The sequence below is a fragment of the Phoca vitulina genome, unplaced genomic scaffold, assembly GCF_004348235.1.
Source record: "Phoca vitulina isolate PV1807 unplaced genomic scaffold, GSC_HSeal_1.0 scaffold60, whole genome shotgun sequence".
NCBI classification, from domain to species: domain Eukaryota; kingdom Metazoa; phylum Chordata; class Mammalia; order Carnivora; family Phocidae; genus Phoca; species Phoca vitulina.
In genome coordinates, this window is record NW_022589763.1 from 4,625,630 (window position 1) to 4,652,760 (window position 27,131).

The window sequence follows — 27,131 nt, forward strand, 5'->3', positions numbered from 1 at the left end:
TGTGTCTGAATTCCTCTGTGTCTGCATACCTGCGTGTGTTTGTGTGTCTGAATTCCTGTGTGTGTACATACCTGCGTGTGTTTGTGTGTCTGAATTCCTGTGTGTGTGCACATACCTGTGTGTGTTTGTATGTCTGGATTTGTGTGTTCATGTGCATGCCTATGTGTGTTTGTGTGTCTGCATTCCTGTGTGTGTGCATGTGTCAATGTTTGAGTGTGCGTTTGTATGTGCTCCCTGTGAGGGCTGAAATTAGAGGTCTGGTTGAAGAGGCAAGCACTGCGAGTTTGAAGGAAGGGGCTGAAATGATTCCCCGACATAAAACGATCATCATCTACTCCAAGCTGGTGTAGACGACAGCAGGTGCGTGTCCGCGGTGGCTCCTTGGCAGCTTCAGAGCCCACCTGGGTCAAGCAGGCCGAAGGGCGATGGACATAAAAGTTGCAGGCTTAGTATTTGTAACAAGTCGGTCTCTGTGCCACGGTCTCGACAAGAGACTGCAGGCTGTGGGATTGGAGGGATAAAACACCTGGCTCTGTGCAGCGTTCTCTAAACTACAGAAGCGCTTCCTCACGTTTCAGCGAGTTGTGCTTTGGGGCTTGGAATCTCCATCCAGGAGGGAGAGCGTCGTTTTCACGAGAGGCTTGTGGCCCCCCCACCCCCAGGATGAAGGTGGAAATGACCCTTGAACAGAGGTGCTCAGCCCTGGTCTCTTCCCACCCACTTCCCTCCGCACTGAGTGTCTTTGGGAGAGCCTCGAATGTCATGTCGCAGGCAGATTTAAATCACATGAGGGTTGTAAATGAATTGGAGGAGCGGCAGATACTATAAACTGGTTGCCGTCTTCAGATATGACATCTATGCCAAACTGTATATCTCGGAGGAAAAACGGCTCTTCCTCCTTTCTCCTTATTGACTCTGAGGTGCCATAGAAAATGCCTCACAGTCAAATACAGTGGCGGTATGGGGAGTGAAAGGGCTCTAAATCCCATGCATGGCAGGCTGTACTCGAGGTATTTCAAGGTAATGAACTCTCTTCTAGGGCGAGTTCTGCCCAGAGCACCTGCTCGGAGGCCATGCCTCCTTCTGAACTAGGTAATCCCCTTCTCAGCTCACCTGGCTGTCCCCCAGGCATTCACACAAGCAGCTTGGAGTAGATGATGAATGCATCTGTCGGCCAGTAAGAAATAGATGATCTTGGGTCGCTGCAGGTGAGGAGAGCAGTGGGGGCAGATGTCTTACCAACAATTTGGGTTGGAGTCAGGCACCTGCCTGCAAGACCTCCAGCCAAGACCCCAATGATGAGTCTTCTCTTGGGGTGACATTGGGAGCCACCAGATGGCGGGAGTCATACAGAGAAGCTGGGTAAATAGGGGGAGGTGGTAGGTAGAGAGATGAGAACAGAGAGGTGGAGAAGCACGAAAGCTCAGTGTAAGACAGAATGAGCAAAAGTTGTCTTTTCTGCAAAAACATGGCTCCACATCCAGAGTCCCTGGTGGTGAGCTATACTTGGTTGCCTTTCTCTATGTTTCATGAGCTTTCGGTGAGTTCTTACAATAACATTTGGTGCCTTGTGAACCAGAGTTCTCTCAAGAGAACACCTAATAATTCTATAAAAGCACAAAGCCCACTTTAACTCAAAATTAGCTAATATTGATTGCAATATTTAGAATATTGCTCAGGTGCCAGACAATATTCGAAAAGCTTTATACATATCGACTCCGTTATTTCTCCGAGAACATTGGTGAGGTATTTTATCCCCATTCTCCAGATGTGGACACTGAGACTTAAAGAGGGCAGCCCCTTGCCGCAAGCGTCCATGCAAGGAAGTGTCAGAGTTGTAATGCGACTCAGATGTCACGCCCTTAGCGTCTGCATTAGCCACCAGGCTGAGAGACTCATGGGAATGTGTTCCATTGCATGTGAAGCAGAAGGAAATGTGGATTTTATTTTATTTTTTAAAGATTTATGTATTTACTTATGAGAGAGAGCGAGTGTGTATGGGGATGGGGAGGGGCAAAAGGAGAGGGAGAGAGAATGTCCAACAGACTCCCTGCTAAGCGTGATCCCGATCCCACGACCGTGAGATCTTGACGTGAGCTGAAACCAAGAGTCAGATGCTCCACTGACTGAGCCACCCAGGCGCCCCAAGAAATGTGGGGTTTTATGGTATGTTTTATGTGTTAATTGGTATGTTTTATGTGTTAATTGGTCCACATATGATGGAGGAGTCTCCGTTGTCCTGGGACAGCCTTTGGACTGGCTTTGCATGAAGACTTATATCAATGCCGAGCCAGGGCTTCCCAGTGATTTAGCCGATAACCGCTGGTGGATGGTGATGACGCAGAGGGCAGCTCTAGAGGAAAAAGAAAGAAAAAGACAAACTGCAGCTACACGTGAAGAGCTGCGTCAGTGTAAGGAGCATTCCTAGGTGACTAACCGGGGAAGTCGTTCTGTTGACTGAATCCATTGGGTGGTTTTGAGCAAGTTGAGTGAGGGGTGACGGTGAGGCATGAGTCCCAGGAACAAAACCCTCGCTAGCCTTGTTGAGGCATACTTCTCCAGATGTCCTGCATCCCAGGCAAACTCCCCCTTTCCCTGTCGTTCCACGCTGTTGCAGAGAACATGGGCTTGCGAGCCACCAAACCTGCTCTTAAAAGCCCTTGGTCGATGACTATGTGCCCGTGCACTGAATCCCTCTCCTGTAGGGTGGGTGCGCAGACCGCTGTCACCGTGGAGGGCTGTAGTGTGTGTGATGGACACACAGACACACGCTCACGTGTTGGCATGTTTGCATTACGTAGACGGTCTGGCTGACCCTCATTTCCCAACACTCCTTGGCCCCCAGATACCCAACAGCATTGGCCACCCTCTGGCAGACCTTGCATCATCTCTGCAGGATCTGCCCCATTCTCCACAGTGGCTGCTGACCTGGGGTCCCAGTTCAAGTCTCTAGCCCTGTGCCGCATCCCCCCACTCTGGACTACAGAGCTCAGAGCCCTGTGGGAGGTCCACCTGCCATGCTGGGCTCTTCAGTGCTGGGGTCCAGTCACTGTGCCATTTCTCTAGGACCCTGAGCCATCTGAATGTTGTTTCTGGTAACTTCTAGCCTCTCTTGCTTCCTACCAGATTGTCCTGCCCTCAACACTCCCTTCAGGCCCCCTCCTCTGTATACTGATACTGCATCCCACTCTTTGTGGCCACCCCAAAACCTGTTTTTTCTACCAGCTCACCCTTAATCTGACGCCCTGCTGCCTTGCTATTCAGGGTCGGGATTTTCCTGGAGCTCTCTGCCCTCTCTCCTTAGACTCCCTCCTGGCTGTCCGTCCTTCCTGTTAGAAGTGACTTCTAACCCCCTCGAAGTTGCAGTCCATGATATTAATTCCTCCCCACATACTTGAAACTCAGCACACTCCCCACGGAATGGACTCACCTCCCCTTTCCCCAATAATGTTTAAAAAAAACCCATGTATCCCCCCTCTTTCTCTTGCTTAATTGCACTCCCATCTTCTGATTCATGTAGCCTCAAAATACTGAAGTCACCTTTTCTTCTTGGGCAACTCTTCATTTAACTTTATCAAGTTCTGTTGATTCCACTCGAGAACCATCTCTTGAACTTGTACGCTCGTATTGATTCCAAATGCCACGCTCTAACTTTAGGGTCTTGTCATCTCTTATCTAGATTATTTCTGATTGATCGTCTTTCCCACTGCGGCTCCTGGCCCATTCTAATCTGTTTTGCAGATAAACACCACAACTGTCTTCCTCGACGCTCCTTCCCTGACCTTATCTTCCTGTCTGTCTTTGTTCTTTTCTTCATATTTATTATGTTCGAGGCACATCAGATAACTTGCCGTTTCTTCTTCTTGCTCATGGCCATCTCTACAGCCTGGCTCATGCTAACAGACCGTGCCACCCGCAATGACTTTTCTCCAGCCCCCCATGGATGTCCACCTTCATGTTCTCTTGCTGCTGTAAGAAAATTATCACAAACTTAGCACCCTAAGACATCCCACATTTATTACCTCGCAGTTATGTAGGTCAGAAGTTTTTTGGGGGGGAGGGTGGTTGGTTGATTTGTCTGCTTTGGGTTTCATAAGGCTAAAATCAAGGTGGTGGGTGGCCTGAGAGCTCCTCTGGAGACTCTGAAGGAGCATCAGCTTACATACTCGTTCAGGTGGTTGGCAGAATTCAGTTCCTTCCGGGTTGGGACTGTGCATTCTCTTTTCCCCTGCTGGCTCAGCCGGCAGCCATTCTCAGCTCCTCATGGCCACCTGTGTTGCTTGCCATGTTGCGCCTCCGTCTTCAGACAAGCAGCAGGAACATCAAGTCCTGCCAGGCTTCAGATCTCTCTGACTTCTTTCTTGTGGCACATCTTTTCCATTCCAGCAAGAGAAAGTTCTCCGCCTTTGTAGATTGATGTGATGGGATTGGGCCAATCTGCATAATTCAGGATTATCTCTATATCTTCTTGAGGATCCATAACCTTAATTACATCTTCACGTGTAATTGTCCTGTAACTTAACATAGCCACAAATTCAAGGGATTAGGGTGTGGACATCTTTCGGAAGGCATTCTGCTTACACAAAAGCCCTTTGATTTTGGAAAACGCAGTCTGTCTATAAAGTGACTTTTGCTTAGTAGCTTCCTTCAAAGTAGTACCCTCATGTTGTGCTTCTTAATGTCCTCCTAATGCATTATCTTCCTTTATGTAATATTTTATTTTACAAATTTACAAGTGTGCCTCATCCCATCAATTATAAATTGCATGAGCTCAGGAAAGGCACTGTGATCACCTTGATATTCATGTGCAGCATCCAACACACTGCTTTATGTGCATTTGTCAAATAAAATGAATATGTTTATAATAGTTTGGTGAATATGTATGAAATACTTGACATGTCTGAGACACTGTGACCTCCAGATCATGAGCCATTTGAAGGCATCAATTAATACAAAGGTAAATGGTGGGGTACCTGGGTGGCTCAGTCGGTTGAGTGTCTGACTCTTGATCTCGGCTCAGGTCATGATCTCAGGGTTCTGGGATCGAGCCCCACATTGGGCTCTGTGCTCAGCAAGGAGTCTGCTTGAGATTCTCTCTCCCTCTCCCTCTGCCCCTCCCCCTGCTCGTGCATGCTCTCTCTCTCTCAAATAATTAAATAAATCTACAAAAAAATTTTAAAAATTAAAAAAAATCTACAAAGGTAAATGTATGATAGGTAAATCTTCCTTAGTGTTCCTCACATCAAGACACTCTGGCTTACATGGAAGGAGAAATATGCCCCACACTTGCGGTTTTATTTTTTTATTTTTTTAAGATGTTATTTATTTATTTGACAGAGCACAAGCAAGGGGAGTGGAAGATAAAGAAGCAGGCTCCCCACTGAGCAGGAAGCCCGATGTGGGACATGATCCCCGGGACCATGACCTGAGCTGAAGGCAAACGCTTAACTGACTGAACCACCCAGGCATCCCTATGCCCCACACTTGCTGTATTAGTCGTGTGTTGCTGCATAAGCAAGTATCACAAAATCAGAGGCTTAGAATGACATAGGTTCACCACTCGTTGTGGGTCAGGCATGCAGGCGCAGCTGAAGTGGGTCCACAGCTCCGCCTGTCTCATGTGAGTGCCATGCATGTGTCAGTCCAGGCTGGGGTCTCATCTGAAGGTTTGACTGGGGAAGGAGTCCCCTCTAAGCACATGTGGTTGTTGGCAGATTCAGTTCCTTCCCAGCTGTTTGCTGGAGGCCTGTCTCTGTTCCTTCCCACATGAGCAACTCCAACTGGGCATCTTGCTTCTTACAAGAGTTCAAGCTGAGAAGGCAGAGAGACCAGAAGCAAGGTGAAGTTCTAATCTTTTGTAAGCTAATGATGGAAGCAACGTCCCACCTCTTTGTTCGAAGCAGGTTTCTAGGTCAGCGCCCATACCAGGGCAGGTAACACAAAGGTGTGGATTATCAGGATGCTGGATCTTTGGGGGTCAGTGAAGGGTGTGCCTGCCACATCCATCTTTACAGAGACAGGGATGTTGAACCATATGAAGTCACGCAGTGGGTTGAAGAGTAGGTGCACTGGGAGGACAGAACAAGAGCAGGTGTTGGTAGAGCTTGGTGATACTTTGAGGAAACTGACTTGGTACATGGAGAGAAGATGAATGGGAGACTAAGACCAGAGTTTCTAGCCTTGAAATAAGTAATCAGGGTGTAGTCTAGCAGTTAACAACCCTGCCTGCCCACTGGAAGGCATAGGGCAGCACCATGGAGCTCCTCGTTGTGTGTTGAAAGCAGGATGCTTCTAGGATGGTCCTTCTCAAATGTTTTGGTCTCAGAACACCTTTTCAGTCTTAAAAATTACTGAGGACCCCACAGAGATATTTATATGGGCTATAGCTATGGATGTGTGCTAAATTAGAAGTGAAAATGAAGATGCTTAAAAATATTTACTCATTCATTTAAAAGTAACAATAGTAAACCTATTTCATGTTAACATAAAAATATTTATAAAAATAACTATATTTTCAGGATGCCTGGGTGGTTCAGTCAGTGAAGCGTCTGCCTTCAGCCCAGGTCATGATCTCAGGGTCCTGGGATTGAGTCCCATGTCAGACTCCCTGCTCAGCAGCGAGTCTGCTTCTCCCTGCCCTGCTCCCCCCTGCTTATGCTTTCTCTCTCTTTCTCTCTGTTATATAAATAAATAAAATCTTTTAAAAAATAAATAACTATATTTTCTAAAATAAAACAAAATGGCAAACTTGTGGCATTATATATATATTTTTTACATTTTTCCAGTCTTTTTTATGTCCCGATTTTAACGACAGACAGCTGGATTCTCATTGCTGATAATGCACTCAGTCTCTTGAAATGTATTGTGTTGGTTGGTGTGTACTCAGAAAATCTGGCTTCCCACAATTATGTAGTTGAAAAAAAATAGGATAATTAATAGCTGTGGATACTTTTTTCTAGTACTACAGCAAAACTCAACACCAGTAGGTTTTTACACGTTAAAAAGTGTCCTATGAACCCATATCCATACACGTTTTGTTCTCTATACCATTAAAATTCATTGTTTAATCTTGCACTTAAAGTGCATATTTTACCCATGCACAATTTTGTAACATTATGCATTAGTTCTTTCAGAAAATAGCAGTTCGCTAAGTTATGTCAGCCTTCCAAATATTCACACATCTCATTTTACAACATGGGAAGCTCACATTTATTAACATCACCACCAGTTTTATTAGGAATGGATTTAAGTTTTGGGAGGCCATCACATTTATGGTGGCAGATACAAGATGTCTAAAATACTAATTTTTCCTGAAATCTTGATTTTTGTCATTGGCAGCAAAGACTCGTCAGCTGTATTCCATCAAGTGACAGCCTCGCTTTGTTCATTTTTGAGAAAACGTCTGCCAAACAGCCGAGTCTGAATTACCACAATTGTCTGCCAGGCATTCTATCACATAAAAAGGGTCGCGACTAAGTCCCGTCACCAACTCAAACAGTGGCATACTTTTTTTTTTTTTCCTGGAGGCAACCATCAAACATCCTCATGCAAGAGAACAACGCTATGTGTACTCCCCATTTTATCATGCAGAATATTTTTTTAAGATTTTATTTATTTATTTGACACAGAGAGAGTGTGTGAGCAGCAGAGGGAGAGGGAGAAGCAGACTCCGCGCTGAGCAGGGAGCCTGATGCGGGGCTCGATCCCAGGACCCCAGGATCATGACCCGAGCTGAAGGCAGATGCTTAACCGACTGAGCCACCCAGGCGCCCTATCGTGCAGAATCTTAAAAAGATACGTACTCAAGAGATATTTGAGAAAACGAATGATTTTTACAGCTTACTCCACAACATTCTTAAGTGAAAGTGACATTCTTCTCAGGAGCGTGGTAGTGATGGATGTGAACACCATTTGGGACCACTGCCTCGATCAGGCGTGAGGTGAGAGCAGCTCCACGTACCCCTGCTTTTGCTCCTTGAGTGCAATGGTTCGCATGCTGAAAACAGTCCGTGGCATTTCCGTATTATTAGGAAGACAGATGTGTTCGTCGGGACCCTGTAAAAATGACTCCCAGACTCCCAGGGGACCAAGGTTCAGACTCTGCAAACCGCTCAGCTAGGATCCAGCATGCAGTATCCTTGAGTGAGGCCGTTGGAGGTCACAAAAGTCAAGATCGACTCTACTGAGAGCTCGTGCACGCTCTGCCATCAGCTCTGTGGTTGAGCCTCCACTGGCCATTGTCTCTGCCTGCCATCAGTCACATTGCTGTTCACCAAAACAAAGCAAAGCTTCTCAACGGGGAAAGAAACTTATTACTGGCTATTTCTACGGTCAGTAGCCACAGCCGGGTCTTCGGAGCCTCCTGGGTTCTCCTAGTGGTGGTTGTTTATTAATTTAATTGTCGTGTATTCACCTGTACCTTTTCCTTCTTTATGCAGAACGTCACTCGTGTGTGTTGTTTACTGATTTATTTGTGTTTGCAAATGTCTGTCCAACTAGATTCGGTAGCTCTCTGCAGATTCTTTGCCTTTCCTAGTCTATTGCACTATACTTTGAAATATGAAACCCTTCAAAGATCTTTGTTAAATAAAGATAAAGAAATGGGCACCATCTGGGATACCTGGGTGGCTCAGTCGGTTAAGCGTCTGCCTTCGGCTCAGGTCATGATCCCAGGGTCCTGGGATCGAGTCCCACATTGGGCTCTCTGCTCCGCAGGGAGCCTGCTTCTCCCTCTGCCTCTGTCTCTCATGAATAAATAAATAAAATCTTAAAAAAAAAAAAAAAAGAAATGGGCACCATCTAATCATATGGTAAAGAAAATAAAGATATAGTTCAGCATATCAACCCTGTGGCGAAAGGAGCTGTCCTTGTTTCTGTAATAACAAAAGAGTGGATTGGAAAGAAAAACAAATGGAAACAATCTTTTAATTCTGATCTGCTTAAAGCACACCTTGAAGAGCTTCTAGAAACTTATACCACAGGCAACACTGGCTATTACAAATAAAGCCGTGCTTGAGATAGATAAATAGGACTTAAAATGAATATTGATTGAACAGCAACGTACCTCTAAAAGCAAGTGTTTTTTAATTGCCCCGTTATCAGTCGAGCTTGCATGAGGGAGCGGTCTTAAAATTTAGCTGTGACTCTCAACATTCACGCCCCAGCGGCATTCCCATTGTAAGGCTCGCTGCTTTGCATGCTACGGGGAGATTTGTATAAATTTCTGATGAAGGACCATGTGCTATTCCTGGTGTTACCGCTGCACGTCTGATTCCCCGTATGGAACCTGGAGTACCTTTCGGTCATAAAGCACTGACCTGTTTGTCTTCTTCTGAGCATGGCCGGGTTGGCGGGATACCAGTCCCAAGAGTGTTGGGTCATGGGGGAGTGCCTTGACATCTCTCAGAGTCTCGGCTCCCTTTGCTGCAAAATGGGAATAAAGACGTCTACTGTTCAATCATGTTGTCAAAGTCAGAAATCCTATTGTGTGCAATGAGTGTAATTTGTTTTCATAGGGTCCATTCTGTATGCTCACATAATGGTTTTTCCAATCCACTGCTCTCCGAGAAATGGGTTTTTTAAAATATTCAATGATCCCCATAACCACCTCTTGTAAGACACGTTTTTGGGGGGCATTTCTCTTATCACTAATGATGCTAAGCGGCCCCCTCTCTCTGCCACCCCCACCTGTATTCTGAGCTCATTGGTTCACATGCCCTGCATTTCCATCTGTCACGTGGGCTTCGTGTTCTTGAAGAACTTTTCCCTGGGAAAAGGTTCTACATGTCTGCTTTCATTTTGCTGACTTTCTGTGATGTGTGGGTCCGGAACCCTCAGAAAAAGGGACATCCCCTGCTAATATGGCTACTGTAATTGATTCATCTGTACCATGAATGGTAGATCCCAAGTTCCAAGATGAATGGGCCACGACTGGGCGATCCTGTTGGGAATCTGTCTTGACTATTCCTTACCAAAGTCTGCCTCAAAAGTATCAGCCCCTCCTTGACCTTCCTTTGTGCACTGCGTTCAAGACGAGATAAAAGAGATGGCAGGAAGACAGCTTTGGTTGTTTCTGTAATTCTGATGCATTATTAATTTTCTTAACCAAAAAAAAAAAAATGTGCATATCAAGATTGATGAGAATCCTTAATGGATATGTAATTTAAGGATTGTCCCAGCATGACTTCTACCCAGTACAGCTGATGGTGAGAAGGAATGATTCACTGTCTAGTAGTTATACTAATAGTTATGCATGGATATCACATCTAATGATCTCAGACAAGCTGCCTGGTGACTCTGTGTCTACACACCCATTTACACTTGCTTTTCCTAATTGAAATTAATTGGAATAAATATGTGTCAAATAGTGAAACTCAGTAACCTAATTTTAATGGAATGATTGAGCTCTTTCTCATACTAATGAGGCTGAGTATATTTTCTCTTCTCATAGAGGTATTCTTTGATGAGCCTTTTAATGACAATGTCTTTTTCCTATGCCAGGTTCTCAGATTTCTCAGAAGTAGGGTAAGGTTGCATCCGGGATCCATCTGCAAATGAGAAAAGAGGTGGTCAATTCACTCGTGTCACAAAAGTAGCTAAGGCCACGAGGAATCCAATGCTTCAAACTAATCGGCAAAATATAGCTGTTACATGGAGTAATTATCCCATAGATGCTAAATAAATATATCTAAGGTGCACAAACGTGTTAGATTATAATTTTATGACCTTGGCATTCGGCACTCATACGAACACAGCGGTAGACAGGCTCAGGATGTTTTGAGTACTTACTGGGCATAAAAGATTTATTCATAAGGCTGTATCACAGTATCATTGCAAAATCTGTAATTGGCAAGTACTTTCAAAATAGTACATAGGGTCCCTAAGTACTGCATATAACTCATGTCACGTGGGATGACTCCCTGATCACCCAGAAGTTGCCCATGCAGAATTTGGAATGCATTACGTGGGATAGGATCTGATTTCTCGTCTGTGCTGTTGTGCTCTCACATAAACCAAAGGAGTCTTTATTGCTCGAGGCGCCAACTGCTGATCGCCGAGGAGATTGAAGGGAAAGCTGTGTGTGCCCCGGCGAAACCATCCTGAAACCAACACGCTTGCCACAGAAGGCACTCCTGTTGACTAATTCCAAGAATATTGTGTGCATCTTGACAATCATATCTTAATGTCGTGAATTATTGTTATTGCTGCTTGGCAGATGGATGTATACGTGGTTCTTAACATTTGTCATGTAGCGTGTGGATACACACGTGGTTGTTGCAGAGGATGGCCGTGGCTTTCTAAAATAACCCTGGTTTACTGTGGGCGCACACACAGGATGTCTCTCAGAGCCAGCTCTGCAGACTCAGCCTGGCATCTTGGGAAGACTGGAATCTCCTTGAATATGTCAGGTTTCTTTGCTGCCAGTTGTCAGCAGCAGGTGCATCTTTTTGCAGCCTCTGAACCATCACACGTGTGTACCACCGGACTTAAGGCAATGGGGGCTAAGCATTCGTATAAGATTGGCAGATGAGTTTGCATCAAGACGAGCTTGCGGGAAATTCCCAGACACAGTCCTGGCAGAGGAGAGAATCCTGGCCAGTGATCTGGATTAGTGTGACACTTCTTTGTTTGTCTCTGGCTCTGGATTCAGGCTGAAAGTGCGGAAAGCTGGAGTCCCCAGAGCCAGAGGTCCCAGGCTTCCTGTCCCTCCACTGCCACAGAGTGGGGCAATGAGGAAAGAGGGGGGTCTCTCATTCTTCTCCAAGGCTGACAAACTCAGCCGGCCCAATAACCTGACCCCAACAAGGAAGGGGTTGGAGGAAGATTCGAATCTGCCTGGAGGATTACTATCACAAAACAACCATCAAAAGCTAAAGGAAAGCTTGCTACAATAGCCAGAGACTTGAGGCCAAGAACAAAACATGTTAAAATAGTTTACACTGCATTTCACCCGTGGGGGTGGAGGCGGAGGAGTAACTTTCATTATGTTCTTTGTGGCCTCATTGTCCTGTCAAAACTCCCATGCACACTGGTGCTGGGGGAAGAAAAGAAACCTCTCAAACACTCAACTTGTGGTCCAGGGTAGCTCAGTGAATTCTGCTTTTATATTTTGGGTCAGTGTTCAGAATCAGACTCCCGACCAGGTCAGAATCCTCTACCACCCATCTCAAAACCTGTCCCCCAACCTTGTCTCAAGATGGTTCACAGGGAGCCTCCAGAGCTTCTTAGAGGTGGGAGAGTGGCTGGGGGGCATTCCTTCTCCCTTCTTTCCTTGCTTCCTGCCCCACTCAAGTACCTGCAGTTGGCATAGCCCAGGGTCAGCCCTCTGGATGAGCGAGCGTGACCCCCATGGAGCTGCTCACGGGGCCCCTTCCATGGCTGGCTCTGTTGCTCCCAGCATTCAGGCTCTTACTTCCATTTGTCCCTTGTGTGGGGCATTGCACTCTGCAGTCCTGCAATACGGAGTCATGTTCCCCCACGTCTGGAAGAAAAGTCCGCTCTCTTCCAGCTGGGAGAGACTGAACCTCACCTGAGTTGTTTGGAGACGTTTGGAGAGCCAGAGCATCGAGGTGTTAGGCAGGTTTGTCTGGAACTGTTTCTCGGGGCTGTTTCTCTGTGTAGACAAGCCAGGCCGTCGCGGCACTCTGCTCTGCTTTCCGTCTGCCTTGGACTCCCGCCTTCACCTTCCCGGGTCTCTCCCCTTCTCAGGGTCTGAAGCTTCCGTGGCTCAGCCTGCCCACATCTCAGCTCTCTGGCTTCGCTTCTCCCCTTCCTCCCCCTCAGCTCCTCCTACTGTCTGCTGAGAACCATCTTTACTTGTTAACCTGTGCACCCGTCCATGCACTGTTTGCAGTGAAATGCCAGTTTCGTCCTTCCAAGTTTTGCTCTTGGTCTATGACAAAAAGCTTTAGGAACTTCGAAAGCCTTTTCCTTTGTCGTGAATGCCTGGCACGACACACGCGGGTATCCCTAAAGTTTGAAATGCATCTACTGTGCCACCCAAGATTGAGCAAGGCTTTCTTTGTTCTAGGCACGGGGGCCTCCTCCTGAAGTAACCCATTGTGCTGTTTCCCTGGGTGCGGTGGGCACGGCCTTGGGAACGACGGGGAATTAAAACTATTTTGGTTTAATGCTCCAAGTAGACTGTTAGCTTTATGTATTAATATATGTGTATTTTCTATGCAATCACTGATTCCTTGCCTACAGCTACTTACTGAAATAAACCAGTTTTGCATATTTATAGTTAGGGTAAGTAGCAATTTTCAACTCTAATATTCTAAAGGGGAGAGTGATTGATAAAGGGGAGAGTGATTGAAGAGGGGTGACTAGAATATAAAGACCGACAATTGTCAAGTTCTTCCTCAAAGAGCGTCTTTATAGCTCAGGGCAGACTCCAATCCTCCAGGCAGATTCGAATCTTCCTCCAACCCCTTCCTTGTTGGGGTCAGGTTATTGGGCCGGCTGCGTTTGTCAGCCTTGGAGAAGAATGAGAGACCCCCCTCTTTTCCTCATTGCCCCACTCTGTGGCAGTGGAGGGACAGGAAGCCTGGGACCTCTGGCTCTGGGGACTCCAGCATTCCGCACTTTCAGGCCTCATTCCCCTCTGCTCTGACTTTGGCCTTGCGTCCTACTCCATGTCTTTCTGCTCAGCTAGAATGTTCGCACTTTGCTTCTGTGCCTTCTTGAGAGGGTAAGAACCAAGGAAGTAAGAAGCAGGGGATGCACGTGGTGTGGGGAGGTAGAGGGTGTGACTAGTCTCGTAGGGCTCCCCCCACCAGCCCCCAGAACCACCAGGACCCTAAGATGCACACCCACTGACCCGTTCACACTTGCTCAGGAAGGGCCCTTGCTTCCTACGTGTGGCATAGAAAAGGTCACTGGAACATCACATCGATTCATAGGGTGTCCCTCGATTAGCCTGAAGGGTTTCGACTTCCCTCGCTTGTCTCTGCTTCAAGGCTGGAGAGTTCCCAAAGGGGAGTAGGCGTGGACATGCCAGAGAAGCGGGATTACAGTTGTGTGTTGAAAAATTTTACATGTGTGGAAACATCCATCCACCTGCTGTCGTAAATGCCTTGGCAGTTTTGCCCACATCCACGAACAAAGCGCGGTTTCTGCTGGTAGAATCGGTTTTTTGCTCAGAAGCAGAAGAAAACTGTATGTGTCAGAGTAGAACCTGGGGGTTAGCACTTGAAAGGTGTAACCCAGTGGGTGGGCACAGAGAAAGATTTACAGAGAACACTTGAGGGGCGCCTGGCTGGCTCAGTTGGTGGAGCATGGCGATTCTGGAGCTCGGGGTGGTGAGTTCAAGCCCCACGTTGGGTGTAGAGATTACTTAAAAATAAAAGCTTTAAAAAAGAGGGAGAATAATTGAGAGAGAGAGAAAAACAGAGGGAAAAGCAGGGAAAGACACAGAGGGGAGGGAGGAAGAGAAACATCTGGAAGAGGTATTTTTTATCGATGGAAAACCAATGGATTCAGCTAGTGTATGTCCAGACTTCAGCTTTTCCTTCAACGCAGTTGTGACCCAAAATCTCTGGTTAGCCTTGAAGAACATTCTCTAATTTCATTTATTCATTCTTTGGCGTACCTGGAGGTTTCTCGGCTTCCACCAGAAGCCGAAGGAAGACTGTAGGCCCAGCCGGAAACGCTTTGTGGCAGAGCCCTGTCACACGGCTGAGTCTGGATCCTTCGGATACTGGCAGCCTCTCATGGCTGTCCAGAGATATCCTGCGTTTCTGCATGCTCTGTGGAAATGTCATACGTGGCCCGTGAAAAATAATCCGTGCCATAGACTTCATCAGTCTACCTGCTGCAGTGACCACCATGAGGATGGTGAGATGTGGCATGGGAGGGCGTTTACTGATGCCTTTCTTTTTGATTCTCATTCCGTGAAGCTGCTACGAAAAGACAAATACTCTCATTGAGAGTATGACATGACTCTTCTTTTTAGATGTTCACCCGTCTGCACATGCTTGCGTACCCCTCCCCCGTGGCGTCCTGACTTGGTGAAGCAGCAGACTCTTGTCCCGTGGCTTTGCAGGGCGAGCCCTGGGCTACAGTCTTGGACGTCCACGGAGAATTCCATGGAAGCCCTACCCCAGACAGCAGGAGCTCCATCACGTGGTTCAGAATCGAGTTATGGATATGCAGAGGAGACTGAACCAGTGCACACGGGGTCCATGGTCAGATACCATGAAACAACTTGTAGGGTGAGTATTGGCTTGTTCTTAGCCATCCTTCAGTGCCCTGCTCTGGGAGGCTGGAGCTGGATCTCTGGAAAGTAGTGGTGGGATCCAAGTGAAACACAAGTCCTTATGGGGCAAAAACAGTGGAATATGGGCAATTCATGTGGTCCAGGGTTGTCTACTTTCGCCTTTACCTCTTGGATTCCTGTTGGAGTCTGCCCATCGGGGATGCTAGAGAGATACAGCAAAGCGGGAAGAAGGAGAAGCCGTTGGCCAAGGTCCTCATCTTTTTGGACCTTCTAGACCCACTTTCTTGGACCCTCAGAGGTTCAGACATGAACTAGGAGGTCCCAGCACAGGTCCTGAGGCCCCTCTTTCCAGGCTCCTAGGTGGCCTGACATCATCTCTTCACTTTGTGACCAGCCCCAGGATGAAAGCCATTTCCACGGGCATCACCTCTGCCTCTCCTGTTTGCTTTTCAAGTACTCTGCCAACGTTCACACTGATTTCCAGTATAGAACTCTCTTCGTTGGGTTAAGTAAAGCAGTCTGTCTGTTCTTAAGCAGATCCAACACAAGTGTTTAGGACTACAGTTGGAGGGGGCTCCTCCAAACCCTCCCGTGTGCTGAGTGCAGACGCATAGTGTTGATGGTCCCAGTGCACCCCCCTCCCTGTGCTCATGGCCGTTCCCCTGTCATCCTAGAGTTGGCCTATCTGTGTGTCTGGCCAGTGGGACACGAGCAGACATGACATAGGCAGAGGCTAGAGAAAGCATCGGTGTCCTGCCATTTGCTCTTCTCCCCACCACCACCAAGACGAGGATGAGCCCGGGCTTGCCTACAGGTGCAGGAGAATGTGGCAGGGGCTGCAGCAGCCCTGGCTCACCCTAGTCATCCCACTCGGGGCCATTGGACTCACCCAGCATCCAGCCACCCCCGTGACGTGAGAGCAAGCCCAGGTGATGCGCATGCCTCCACTCCAGATGCATGGACAACACATGGGTTCTTTTAGTTGGAGGGTTTGATATGCAGCAGTCTTGCAGCTACCACATGAGCCTCACGGCATGGGCCCCATCTACTTGTGTGATGGGACGGCATAGATGTCCCCACGGGAGATCTCTCGACCTCTGTAGACCCATCTTGTCCTCACTTGATAACTCATGCTTTATTCTCAAGGCAAACCCAGAGTCCTTCCTAGATTCCAGCTCAGCCTTCTTAGCTTTTCTCAACAGCCTTTTGGGTCAAGGCCTTTGCATTTTCATGACCTCTTGTTCACTCTCTGGAGTTCAAGAAGTGGGGTAGATGAGTGGCCTCCACTGGTCTTGTCTAGAAACTCTCTGCCTTTCTTCACACTCCTGTGTGATACTCATGGCCTCCCACCCCCCTGGCTCAGAGCCCGTGGCCAGTAAATCCTTCCGATGATTGCCCCAGCATTTTCCAGCACCTCTCTTGACATGCAGGGTCTCTGATACACTGCCTTGAATGTACCGAGTGTGAAATTAAACTTTTATTCACTCTTGTCCCCTGAGGATAAGGGCTAATCAATATCCTTTGTATGACTATTGTCAGCTCACTTCCACACTTGCAAACTGAGCCTGGGTCATGCCTACAGATAATTCTGCTGAAGCATGAAAGTGATACTACCTCATTCATTCAGTAGCACTTTTCAAGCATTTATATCCATGTGCCAAGAGATGGATAGTCTCCCCAGTGGGTTGCATCCTGAGCAGGTCTTAAAGGAGGCATAAGAGCCAGCCAGATAGAGATGGTGGGGAGGGTATTGTAGGCAGGGGCATGAGCCAGGGGCAGAAGCATGGAGATCTGTGGACAAAGGAAGTTGGAGAGACACCAAGGGAATGGGGGTATTCTGAGGACTTGGCTTCTCATTTTAATAGAGATGTGTAGTAGGCAATTTATATTTAGTAGAGATGTGTAGTAGGCAATTTATATTTCCGTTTTGTAGAGGTCACATCAGTATCTTTGATAGAACCTACCAGCCTCAAAGTTTATAGGAGTGGTTCTAATGGGGTGACTCTGCCTCTGACGGGTTATTTGCACCATGTGAAGACACAGTGAGGAGACAGTATTTTGTTATTGCAGCCCTAACAAAGCAAGACACGCATTCATCAAGTAACTGTCTTCTTGGATTGGAGTTTCTCCTGATGATGCTCAGGAGGGGAGAGAATAGGCTGACCATGCAATCATGCTGCTCTTCATGGGAGTTGTATTTGTGATGCACATGCACACATCCGTGTTCTGTTGTACATGTTTCATTAAAGAGGATCCTCCTCAAGCTACAACGTGGCTGGGAGAGACCTCCCCAATGTGTAGGGGATGGTGATTTCAGGTTGAGCACCCATGAGAAGATGGGTTGTCCTCACTGCTTGCTCTAACTACAGAAGCCCCTCCAACCCCTGCACCCTCCTTTCCCAAGACTGTCTTCTCAAGACACACGGTACCCCGGCTCAGTATGTCCCAAGTGGTATTCCTTGAAAAAAAGGGTCCAATGTCCAATCCATCTGGGAAATCCTGGTTCTTCTAAATAGGTTTCTTTATTGGATTTTTCTTGGGCCTTTTTATTTCTGAAAATGTGAAAATTCAAGTAGGGGATGTATTACGAATCATTTCTGAAACACACTTCAATAAGGAACACATCTTCCGTGCTCTCTATCAATTTTGTGTTTCTTTCTCCTGTCATCCCATTTCTTATTTTGTGCATGGCTTCCTTCCATTTTTGAACAACACCAGCCTGAGTAGTGATTCCCATGTCTTCTGTTACTCCTTCTCAACAAAAATTAATCACACCCGTCCTTGTAAATATCTCAGATACAGACCCAAGCACGTTGTATTCATGTCATTTGTCCATATCTCTGTCTCTTTCAGTAGAGACATTTTCTTAATCACTTTCTGTGCTGGAAAGGGGCATTACTCTAATTCAGCTTACCATCCTCTGTATCCTCCCTCTCCTCACTGGATGCCTTGAACCGGCTCAGTGGTAGTGTTTCTTAAAGTCAGATTCGGGATATAATAGCATTGGTTCCACACGTTATGAGTCAGGGCTGCTGTGACCGTGGGCAGGAGAGTGAAAGCTGTAGGCACGTTGCTTAGAATGAACACAGAGGCAGAAACACAGTGAAAGAGAAAGGCAGCCTACACGCATGGTAGCAGCCTGGATTCCTGGCCATCCACGGCCCTTTTGAGGTTTCCAGGCTAGACTAGGGTGGAGCACGGATTCACATCACATCTCCCCGACCTGTCATTCCTGGGCAGGTAAGCCCCAAGACGAGCAGGTGCTTGGGATGTACCCAGCATGTCCTTTCTGGTCCGAGATGCAGGTTTCACCCTGCTTTCCACACAAGGGTGAGTTCAGCCAACGTGAGTGAGCACCTGTTTTCTCCTTCTGAGGCCTTGTTCTCATGCAGACAGTGGCAGACAATTATTTTTATTGTATGGTGAACCCAGCAGGGAGGAATTCAAATGCATTTCCTAAGAAGAGCAATAGTTGACCTCAAACATGAAATCAATCGAGCAGTCTTATGTTGAGCTGGATTTTTCTTGAGCATGACTCCTTATTATGGCATAGGAAGTGGCGAGGCTGCTAGGTGTCTGAGAGACTCCTTTTCTCTGCGGGTAGCCTTCAGAGATGGGAAGTACAGTGAGATGGTACAAGTAAGCATTCTGTCTTATGGGGGCCCTCTGCCCCTTTTTCCTAATCTCCTTACAGTCCCCTCCAATCTTGGGTAATCTGAAACCCATCCATCAGTTTTTAAAGACAATTCATGAAAAACAAGAGATTTCGACTTTTTTTCACTGCTTTTTATAGTCCGGCCAGTAGAAATCTACATTTTCCAGCATCTACAGAGAGACTGGGGTGGTAGGGATAGGGAGAAGTGGAATGCGAAAGTACATTTTAATTGTGTTCCTCAGTTTCAAGCATTACCGGTTTGTTTCCATGTTGGGAATCCAGAGCCTTTCTCAAATGGGAAATAAGAAAGCACTATATTAGGATGCCTGGGTGGCTCAGTCGGTTAAGCATCTGCCTTTGGTTCAGATCATAATCCCAGGGTCCTGGGACTGAGCCCCACCTTGGGCTCCCTGCTTGGTGGGGTGTCTGTTTCTCCATCTCACTCTCACTCTGTGCTCTCCCTCTCTCTCTCAAATAAATAAATAAAACCTTAAAAAAAGAATGCACTATATTGAGACCTGTAGAACATCTGTGTGAGCATGTTGATTAAGGTCTAGGAGGAGGGCCCCCTGGGTGGCTCAGTCATTAAGTGTCTGCCTTCAGCTCAGGTCATGATCCCAGTGTCCTGGGATCGAGCCCCACATTGCATCGGGCTCCCTGCTCAGCGGGAAGCCTGCTTCTCCCTCTCCCACTCCCCCTGCTTGTGTTCCCTCTCTCGCTGTCTCTCTCTCTGTCAAATAGATAAATAAAATCTTTAAAAGGGGGGGGGCAGAAGAAAAGGGAATGAAATCATGGTTGGAATAATAGATCAAGGAATCCATTTCTCTATATTTTATGTGTCTCAAGTATAATTTCTTTGCATTTAATCCTTCTATTATCAGGCATGCAGAGTCGATGAAGTCTATTAGAGATACTTATTAAAGGTCTGTGTTCTAATCAATGTAAAATTCATGTTCTCAGTTTAAAATAGAGAAGCGATTTTTTTTTCAAGGACCTCTCCTAAGAGTCTAGCACAAAACAACACCCTTTACAAGTACAGTAAATGTGCTGCAAGACAATGAGGGATTTGTTTGCTCACATCTTCCCAAAGGTTTTGGATAGGCCATTCAAAAAGAAATGCAATTCTCAGTGGGACTCCAGCTGCGTAAAAGCTTGAGAAATGAAATGAATACAAGTGCCACTAAGAGAAAAAAAAATGTTTCTTACAGTGGAGAAGCAGTACTCGTGCGCACATGCGCACACACACACACACATCCACAGTTTGTGCTAAGGAAGTATATTGGCCTTGCACTGCCTTTATCTCAAAGTATTGCAAAAATAAATGAATTCTGCACATTCCATGCCACCATGGAGCTTGCACATTGCTGGTAGGAGAAGTGGGCATGGCTCTCGAAAAATCCCTCCTCTGACACAGTTCTGATGACATAACTATGATATTTGACATTCCTCATGATGAGCTCTGCACGCAGCAATTTACATAGACTGTATAAACTTTTCCTAATGGTGTAAATTGTTGTTTTCCATATTTGTCACATTAGGACGTGCATCAAACTAATTTCTAGAGACAGGGTTCCAAATGAAGCCAAGAAGGCTTTATGCTGGCAGTCAGTATTTTTTTAATTCTTTTAAAGATTTTTATTTATTTGTTTGAGGGAGAAAGAGTGAGCATGAATGGGGGGGCCCAACAGGGGGCTCAATCCCAGGACCCCCAAGATCATGACCTGAGCTGAACTCAGATGCTTAACTGACTGAGCCACCCAGGTGCCCCTATCATTTTTTTTAAGTAGGCTCTGCACCCAGCATGGAGCCCAACGTGGGGCTTGAGCTCACAACCCTGAGATCAAGACCTGAGCCAAGATCAAGAGTCAGATGTGTAACTGACCGAGCCACCCAGGCGCCCCATGGCAATCAGTTTTATAAGACTATTAAGCAATGAATCTACTTACTTATTTGTTGATTCACCAACATGTTTGAGTACCTAGAAGGGTGCCTGGTGCATAGTATGGCTCGATACATATGTGTTGAGTAGATGAATGAACAAGCAACTCCTGTGTAAGAAGGTGTTCTTGGGTTAAGGGGTAAAAAGTTGACCGAAATAGGGATGCTGCTCTCATTTCTGATACGGGGAATCTGCCTTGCTTGTAAATGTCAGCAACTGAAGATAGATGTGGTATGTAAATAGAGAGTTCTTAGACAAAAAGAGAACTTCCAAGTGTGTGGCCAGAAAGGATTAGTGGAACTGGGGACATTTTACTTGATCAGCACAGAGGGTCAAGAAGCCAAGAGTCACAAAAGGGAAAGAGAATGCATTTCAATGTGGATAAAAATTGTCTCGGAACCCACCAAAGGAAAACCGCAAGATCAGGCCATGGGGAGAATTCTCTCTGTTTATGCACATGCAGGAAGCCTCCCCTCAGAATCCATTCGAGGAAATCTTTGAACATTGCCATTAGAATAATGAGTACTCTAGATAGAATAATGACCCCCTGCCCTGACCCTGAAGATATTTATGCCCTAATCCCCGGAGCCTGAGAATATGGGGGCTTGCATGGCGAAGGGGATTTTGCAGATGGGATTCAGTTAAGGACCTCGAGTTGGGCGGGGGAGGGTTATCCTGGATTATGCAGGTGGGCTCCATGTAACCACAGGTGTCCTTATAAGAGAGAGACAAGGGGTTGGAGTCAGAGAAGGAGATATGCCAACAGAAGCAGAAGTCAGAATGACGTGACTATAAGCCAAGGAATGTGGACAGCCTCTCGAAGTTGGAGAGAGCCAGGAAACACATTCCCCCCTGGAGTTTATAGAAGATATGCTGTCCTATCAACACCTGATTTTGTCCCTTTCACACCTGTTTCAGACTTAGGGCTTCAAGAGCAGTCAGATACTCAATTTGTGTTGTTTTAAACAACTCGTTTTGATACAGCTAGTGAGGGAAACAGATGCAGTGAGCTAAGTTCTGGGACCCACCTGCTTTTCTCCCCCTAGTGTCCTTGCTTGGCCCAGAGCTCTTTAACGTTAAATGCCGTGTCCTGATTCACAGGGACGTACATGGGAGCAGTGTTTCAGATATCGCACGGCAGGCCGACCCTTTGAAGCGACTCCTCACTTGATCATTTGCCTCCTGTTGCTATGGCGCCCAGACAAAATGGTGCAGATACTTCTCTTCTCTCCTAAGGGCAAAACCATCAACTCACATATTCCAAGAAAGATGTGCTATTTGTACATCTTCATTCCAGGAATACAGATGTGCACATTATTTTTTTTCCAGAAGTGTGTCTGTGTGTGTGTGTGTGTGTCAGAAAATCATTTCAGTGAGCCTTCAAAATATTTGGAAGGAAACAGTCTAAAATGCACAATTATTTACACTGATTCTGTTAACCTCTGGCATATGCTCATCTCTTCTTGCCTATTTTCCCAGAACAAGTCATGAATTGTTTGCCCCCAAAATAGGAAAGACGTTCACACATAGACAGCATCTGTTTTCTTATCTTTCTTCAGTGTCCGTGATGACAAATGACTCTTTTAGATCATCATCAATAATTATGACATTCTCTGAGCAGGATAAAAACCCACCATCAAACGTATAACCTTCAAGGTTCACCAGAATACATGGATTACGTACTGCAGTTTCTTGTTTAATGACATATACACAGTTAGATTCTTCGGTCAACTGTGGAAAGCATCACAGATTCTTTAGATTTCTTTGAAACTAGAGAAACCCAACTGCATTGCAGACTTCATGGAAAGGGTGAGCATTTTTCCCCCTGATCTTCGACCCTGTGTGAACCCACATATACACAGAGATGTATTTGATTTGGTTCTTGATTTGCAACAAGGACCTCTCTTAGAACCAAACTGTAGCGACACTGATGCGGTCCAGCCTCCTTGATCGTGGGGCATAAATCCAACCCCCAAATTTAGACAGTCCTATCTCTTAGTCACCTTAAAGCCCAGCAGGGAGGAGTGAATTCTGATCTAACAGAATTCCAATTTTCCAGAGCGCCTGGGTGGCTCCGTCAGTTAAGTATCCGCCTTTGATTCAGGTCATGATCCCGAGGTCCTGGGATCGAGCCCCAAGTCGGGCTCCCTGCTCAGTGAGGAGTCTGCTTCTCCCTCTCCTCCCCACTCCTGCTCACTCTCACTAGGTCTGTCAGTGTCTCTCTCTCTCTCAAATAAATAAATAAAATCTTTAAAAAAACAAACAAAAAAAACTCCAAACAAACAAAAAAAGAATTCCAATTTTCCAAGCCCACAGAGAAATGTTGTGCATGGCCATGCGAGTATGAATAAATGCTAAATTTTCTGATATTCTGCTTGTTGTAATTTTCCACAAAGACATTTGGGGTGGGAGACAAGTGCCTATCTAGAAAACATCAGTAAGTATCCACCTATTGTAACTAGTTTGCCTGCTTTTCATTTGTTCAGAGGTTCTCCCAGTTGGATTTAGGTGACAAGATTTAAAGACCCAAGCCCAGCATTGCTAGAAGAACTTCCCAGGTAGTCGTACTAAAAATGTATTTTTGTATTATAGAATGTCTTAGTCCATTTGGGTTGCTGTAACCAAATGCCATAGCCTGGGGCTGGGGGGTAATAAACAACAGACATTGATTTCTCACAGTTTTCGAGGCTAGAAGTCCAAATTCTCCAGGCTGGAAGTCTAGGGGTCCAAGATCAAGGCACCGGCAGATGTGACGTCTGATTAGAGTCCGCTCCTGGTTTATAGGAGACTGTCTTATCGTGTTGTCACGTGGTGGAAGGGTTAAGGAGCTCTTTTGGGATCTCCTTTATAAGGACATTAATCCCATTCATGGGGACTCCACCCTCATGACCCATCACCTTCCAATGGCCCTACCTCCAAAAACCTTCCCATTGGGGGTTAGAATTGCAACATACGAATTTGGGAGGGAACAAACATTTGGACTCTAGCAAACAATTGCAAGACGACAAAGTAGGAAAAAATGCAAGACTATCAAATGCAAGTCGGAGCTCCAACTTGAAAGGAAGGCGTGTTCCTCCAGGGTGTGGTAAACCCCTCCCGAGGGCCTCTGGATGGATGATGCTATGGTACCAAAGGCCAAGAGTGACGCCAAGCCTCTGTGAATACTGTTGGAGAAGACCTTGCTGTGGGTGCCAAGAACTCAAGGGCGACACTGTGCCCACAAAGTCCATTGTAGGTAAACCCAGCAAAAAATAAAGTCTTGGGATGCCATGTTCCAGTGTGAAGATTGAACTGGTGTGTCTGTGGGTCTGTGGCTGCATCCGGGCTGCAGTGCTTGCCATGATGCTCAGGGTTGAACCGAGAGTTCTGACGTATGGTGGGGAATAGTCTAGCACGAAGGCAGACTGCAGGTTGTCTTGTGATGCTGCTTGGTGCACGTAGTGAGGTCTCCTCACTGCGCCGAATCGTCGGTTTGCTTCTCTAGAGATGCCCTGAGTCCTCTCCTCCTTCTTGCTCGCTGCCCTGGGAGGCTGAGCGGCGTGGACCGTATCTGGGGGTTCTGTGTCTCGGGCTTGAGCATGGGTTGACCAATGGTGAGCCTTGGTGGGAAATCAGAGGGCGGGAGGGGAATGAGGAGAGGAGCACCTCTTCCTGTGTCTGTTAACACCACATCGTCACACACAGTCTACAGATGAGGGATGCTCGGATCACTCACAGAATGTGGGTCTGTGAATGCCAGCTTCAGGATAAAACGTGCCACGCTCAAAGGCTATGGAATGCAAAAGTGCTGCTAAAGGTTAAGTTCTGGTCATAGGATCATTTTCCCGAGCTGGGTTGCAAGGTTATCCATTTAAGTCCATGCTCTGCAGATACGGGTTTTGAACTCAGACATTTGTCCACAAGTGCTAACATTAAATGCACAGTGAACACATATTAGCAGAAATGATGCTGCGTGTATATGTGTAAGTATTTTCAGCATATATCCCTTTTTTATTTGGATAGATTTGTCACACTTAATGTTACCCATAATTGCAATTCGTGATGGTAATGTGTGAGTCTGGCCATATCAATCTAGCAAATGCACTATTATATACTGTGGGGGGTTTTTTTGGTTTTTTTTAGATTTGTACTTTGGGTTTGGAAACCTCTGGAAATTGTACTTTTAAAATTTTACACAAATGAAATAGGGGAAGAGGTTCTTTAATCTCTCCTGGCAACTGTAGGGAAATCGTGCTACATTATTTCCCTGGTTTTCAAAGGCCCTTTCAACCAAAGTCTTTCTGTCCATCATGTAGGATTATCCTGGCTTCTAGCCCTTCTGATTAAGATAAAAGTTCTCCTCTTAATATTTCATAATAAGCCTCATTGCTAGACTTCAGTGGGCGTGCTGGAATGACTGACCAGTTATTTTAGGGTGGGGGTGGGGTGGTAGAGGGGTCGCTTTCTGCATTTGAATTGGAACTCAATCCAGGCATGCCCTATGAAATGCCTCATGATGGTTTTCTTGGCCCAGAAAAGACCCAATAAAGCTGGACTTTGAAGGGAACTCAAATAGTAAGCTCTAACTCTTTGCCATGGGAGTGTGCAGTGGGTCTCCCAGGACACCTGGGAGCATGCTAGTTTATCCCAAATTTGCCCTGACCTAAACCCAGGGCCCTCTACCAATATATGCGTTTCCTGAAAGTCAGGGACATTCCAAATCCAGTGGCAGCCTTGGGGCCAATCTCTTCTGATTGCAAAAAATGAATTGGCAGGCGCAGGCAGGATTCAGGAACACTGGCCATACATCCCAAGCTGGCTGCCTCTCACAGCGGTTTTCAAGATCTTTGGTGGTGTCCAGTGTTTATTAAGGCTGCCCGGAGGCTGAGAAATGTTTTAGGGATTATAGCTTTCATATTCTTCAATTGTATTTAAAAATAATAGTTTTCATATTAAAAATTCACCTTCAGTTTTATAGGAGAGTTCATCAGAAAATGTTAAATGCAGGGCACCTGGGTGGCTCAGTCGGTTAAGTGTCTGTCTTCGACTCAGGTCGTGATCCCAGTGTCCTGGGGTCGAGCCCCGCATCGGGCTCCTTGCTCCGCGGAGAGCCTGCTTCTCCCTCGGCCTGCCACTTCCCCTGCTTGTGCGCTCTCTCTCTCTCTCTCTCTCTGTCAGATAAATAAATAAATAAAATCCTTAAAAAAAGAAAAGAGAAAATGTTAAATGCCGAAGACTTTGGATGCATGAAGTCTGTGTAGAGAACAAGCTGCTTGGTTAGCTCTTCATGATGCATATGGATAAATTCCACCCAAATCCATGCTATTGATGGTTCTCTTCCCTTTCCACCTAGAAGTGAACTATGAGCTGAGCTATGAGTGAACTATAGTATTGGTAGCCAAGTCCCCCAAACTGTTCTTGGTTGAGGGTCATAGCAAATGCTCTCTATTAATATTCAGAAGAAGAGCTGGATCTGCACACTTTCTGTTGTCATTAACGTAGCACAGAGGTTTCCATTCTTAATGAAGCTATATATAATTCCAGCGTGAGTTTTAGCCTCTGAACTTGAGTACATGTTAGTGTCTTGTCCTATGACCAGTCCAGCCAGGGTTGACTTTGGGGAGTCTGATTTCTAAAGAGTAGGTGTTTGTGAAGACATTGTGGTAGTGGATAGTGTATCAGATATCTGTTGCTGTATAACAAGTAGCCACCAACTTAGCAGCTCAAATAAACACCCATCTATTATCTCACACATTCCATGCGTTGGGAATCTGGGAACTTCATTGAGTCCTCTGCTCAGAAGGCTGCAGTCAGGATGTCCGCTGAGCTGCGTTCTCATCTGGAGGCTCAATGGAAGGAGAATCTGATTCTGAGCTCCCTTAGCATGTTGGGGGAAATTCTTTCCTTGTGATGGTGGTATTCATGGAAACTTGTTCCTTCAAAACCAGCAACTGAGTGGCTGGGAGAGGGGGTTTTTGCAGCTTTGTCCACAGGTCTTCTTTTAAAAGGCTCCCCTGGGGATGCCTGGGTGGCTCAGTCATTAAGCATCTGCCTTAGGCTCAGGTCATGATCCCAGATCCTGGGGTCGAGTCCCGCATCGGGCTCCCTGCTCAGCGGGAAGCCTGCTTCTCCCTCTCCCACTTTCTCTGCTTGTGTTTCCTTTCTCGCTGTGTCTCTCTCTGTCAAATAAATAAATAAAATCTTAAAAAAAAAAAAAAAATGCTCCCCTGATTAGGTCAGGCCCACCCAAGATAATCTCCCCTTTCATGAACCCAAAGCCAACTGATGAAGTAGACTTCAACTGTATCTATGAAACCACTTCACTCCCATTCCCTCTGCCA

At 46.3% G+C, this 27,131-nt stretch overlaps 1 protein-coding gene across 2 annotated transcripts in view; it reads left to right on the top strand.

Annotated features, from left to right (window-relative positions):
• Window positions 1-27,131, top strand: part of STS (steroid sulfatase) — a 548,358-nt gene that overhangs the window by 170,255 nt on the left and 350,972 nt on the right. The window contains exon 10 of one of the 2 annotated variants that reach the window (XM_032391165.1): window positions 7,339-7,641. The exons of the other annotated variant lie outside the window; for it this stretch is intronic. Coding sequence (XP_032247056.1) covers window positions 7,339-7,370 — 32 coding nt within the window. The 3' untranslated portion in view covers window positions 7,371-7,641. Of the gene's footprint in view, window positions 1-7,338; window positions 7,642-27,131 lie in introns of those variants that run through there. 2 annotated transcript variants of the gene reach the window in all.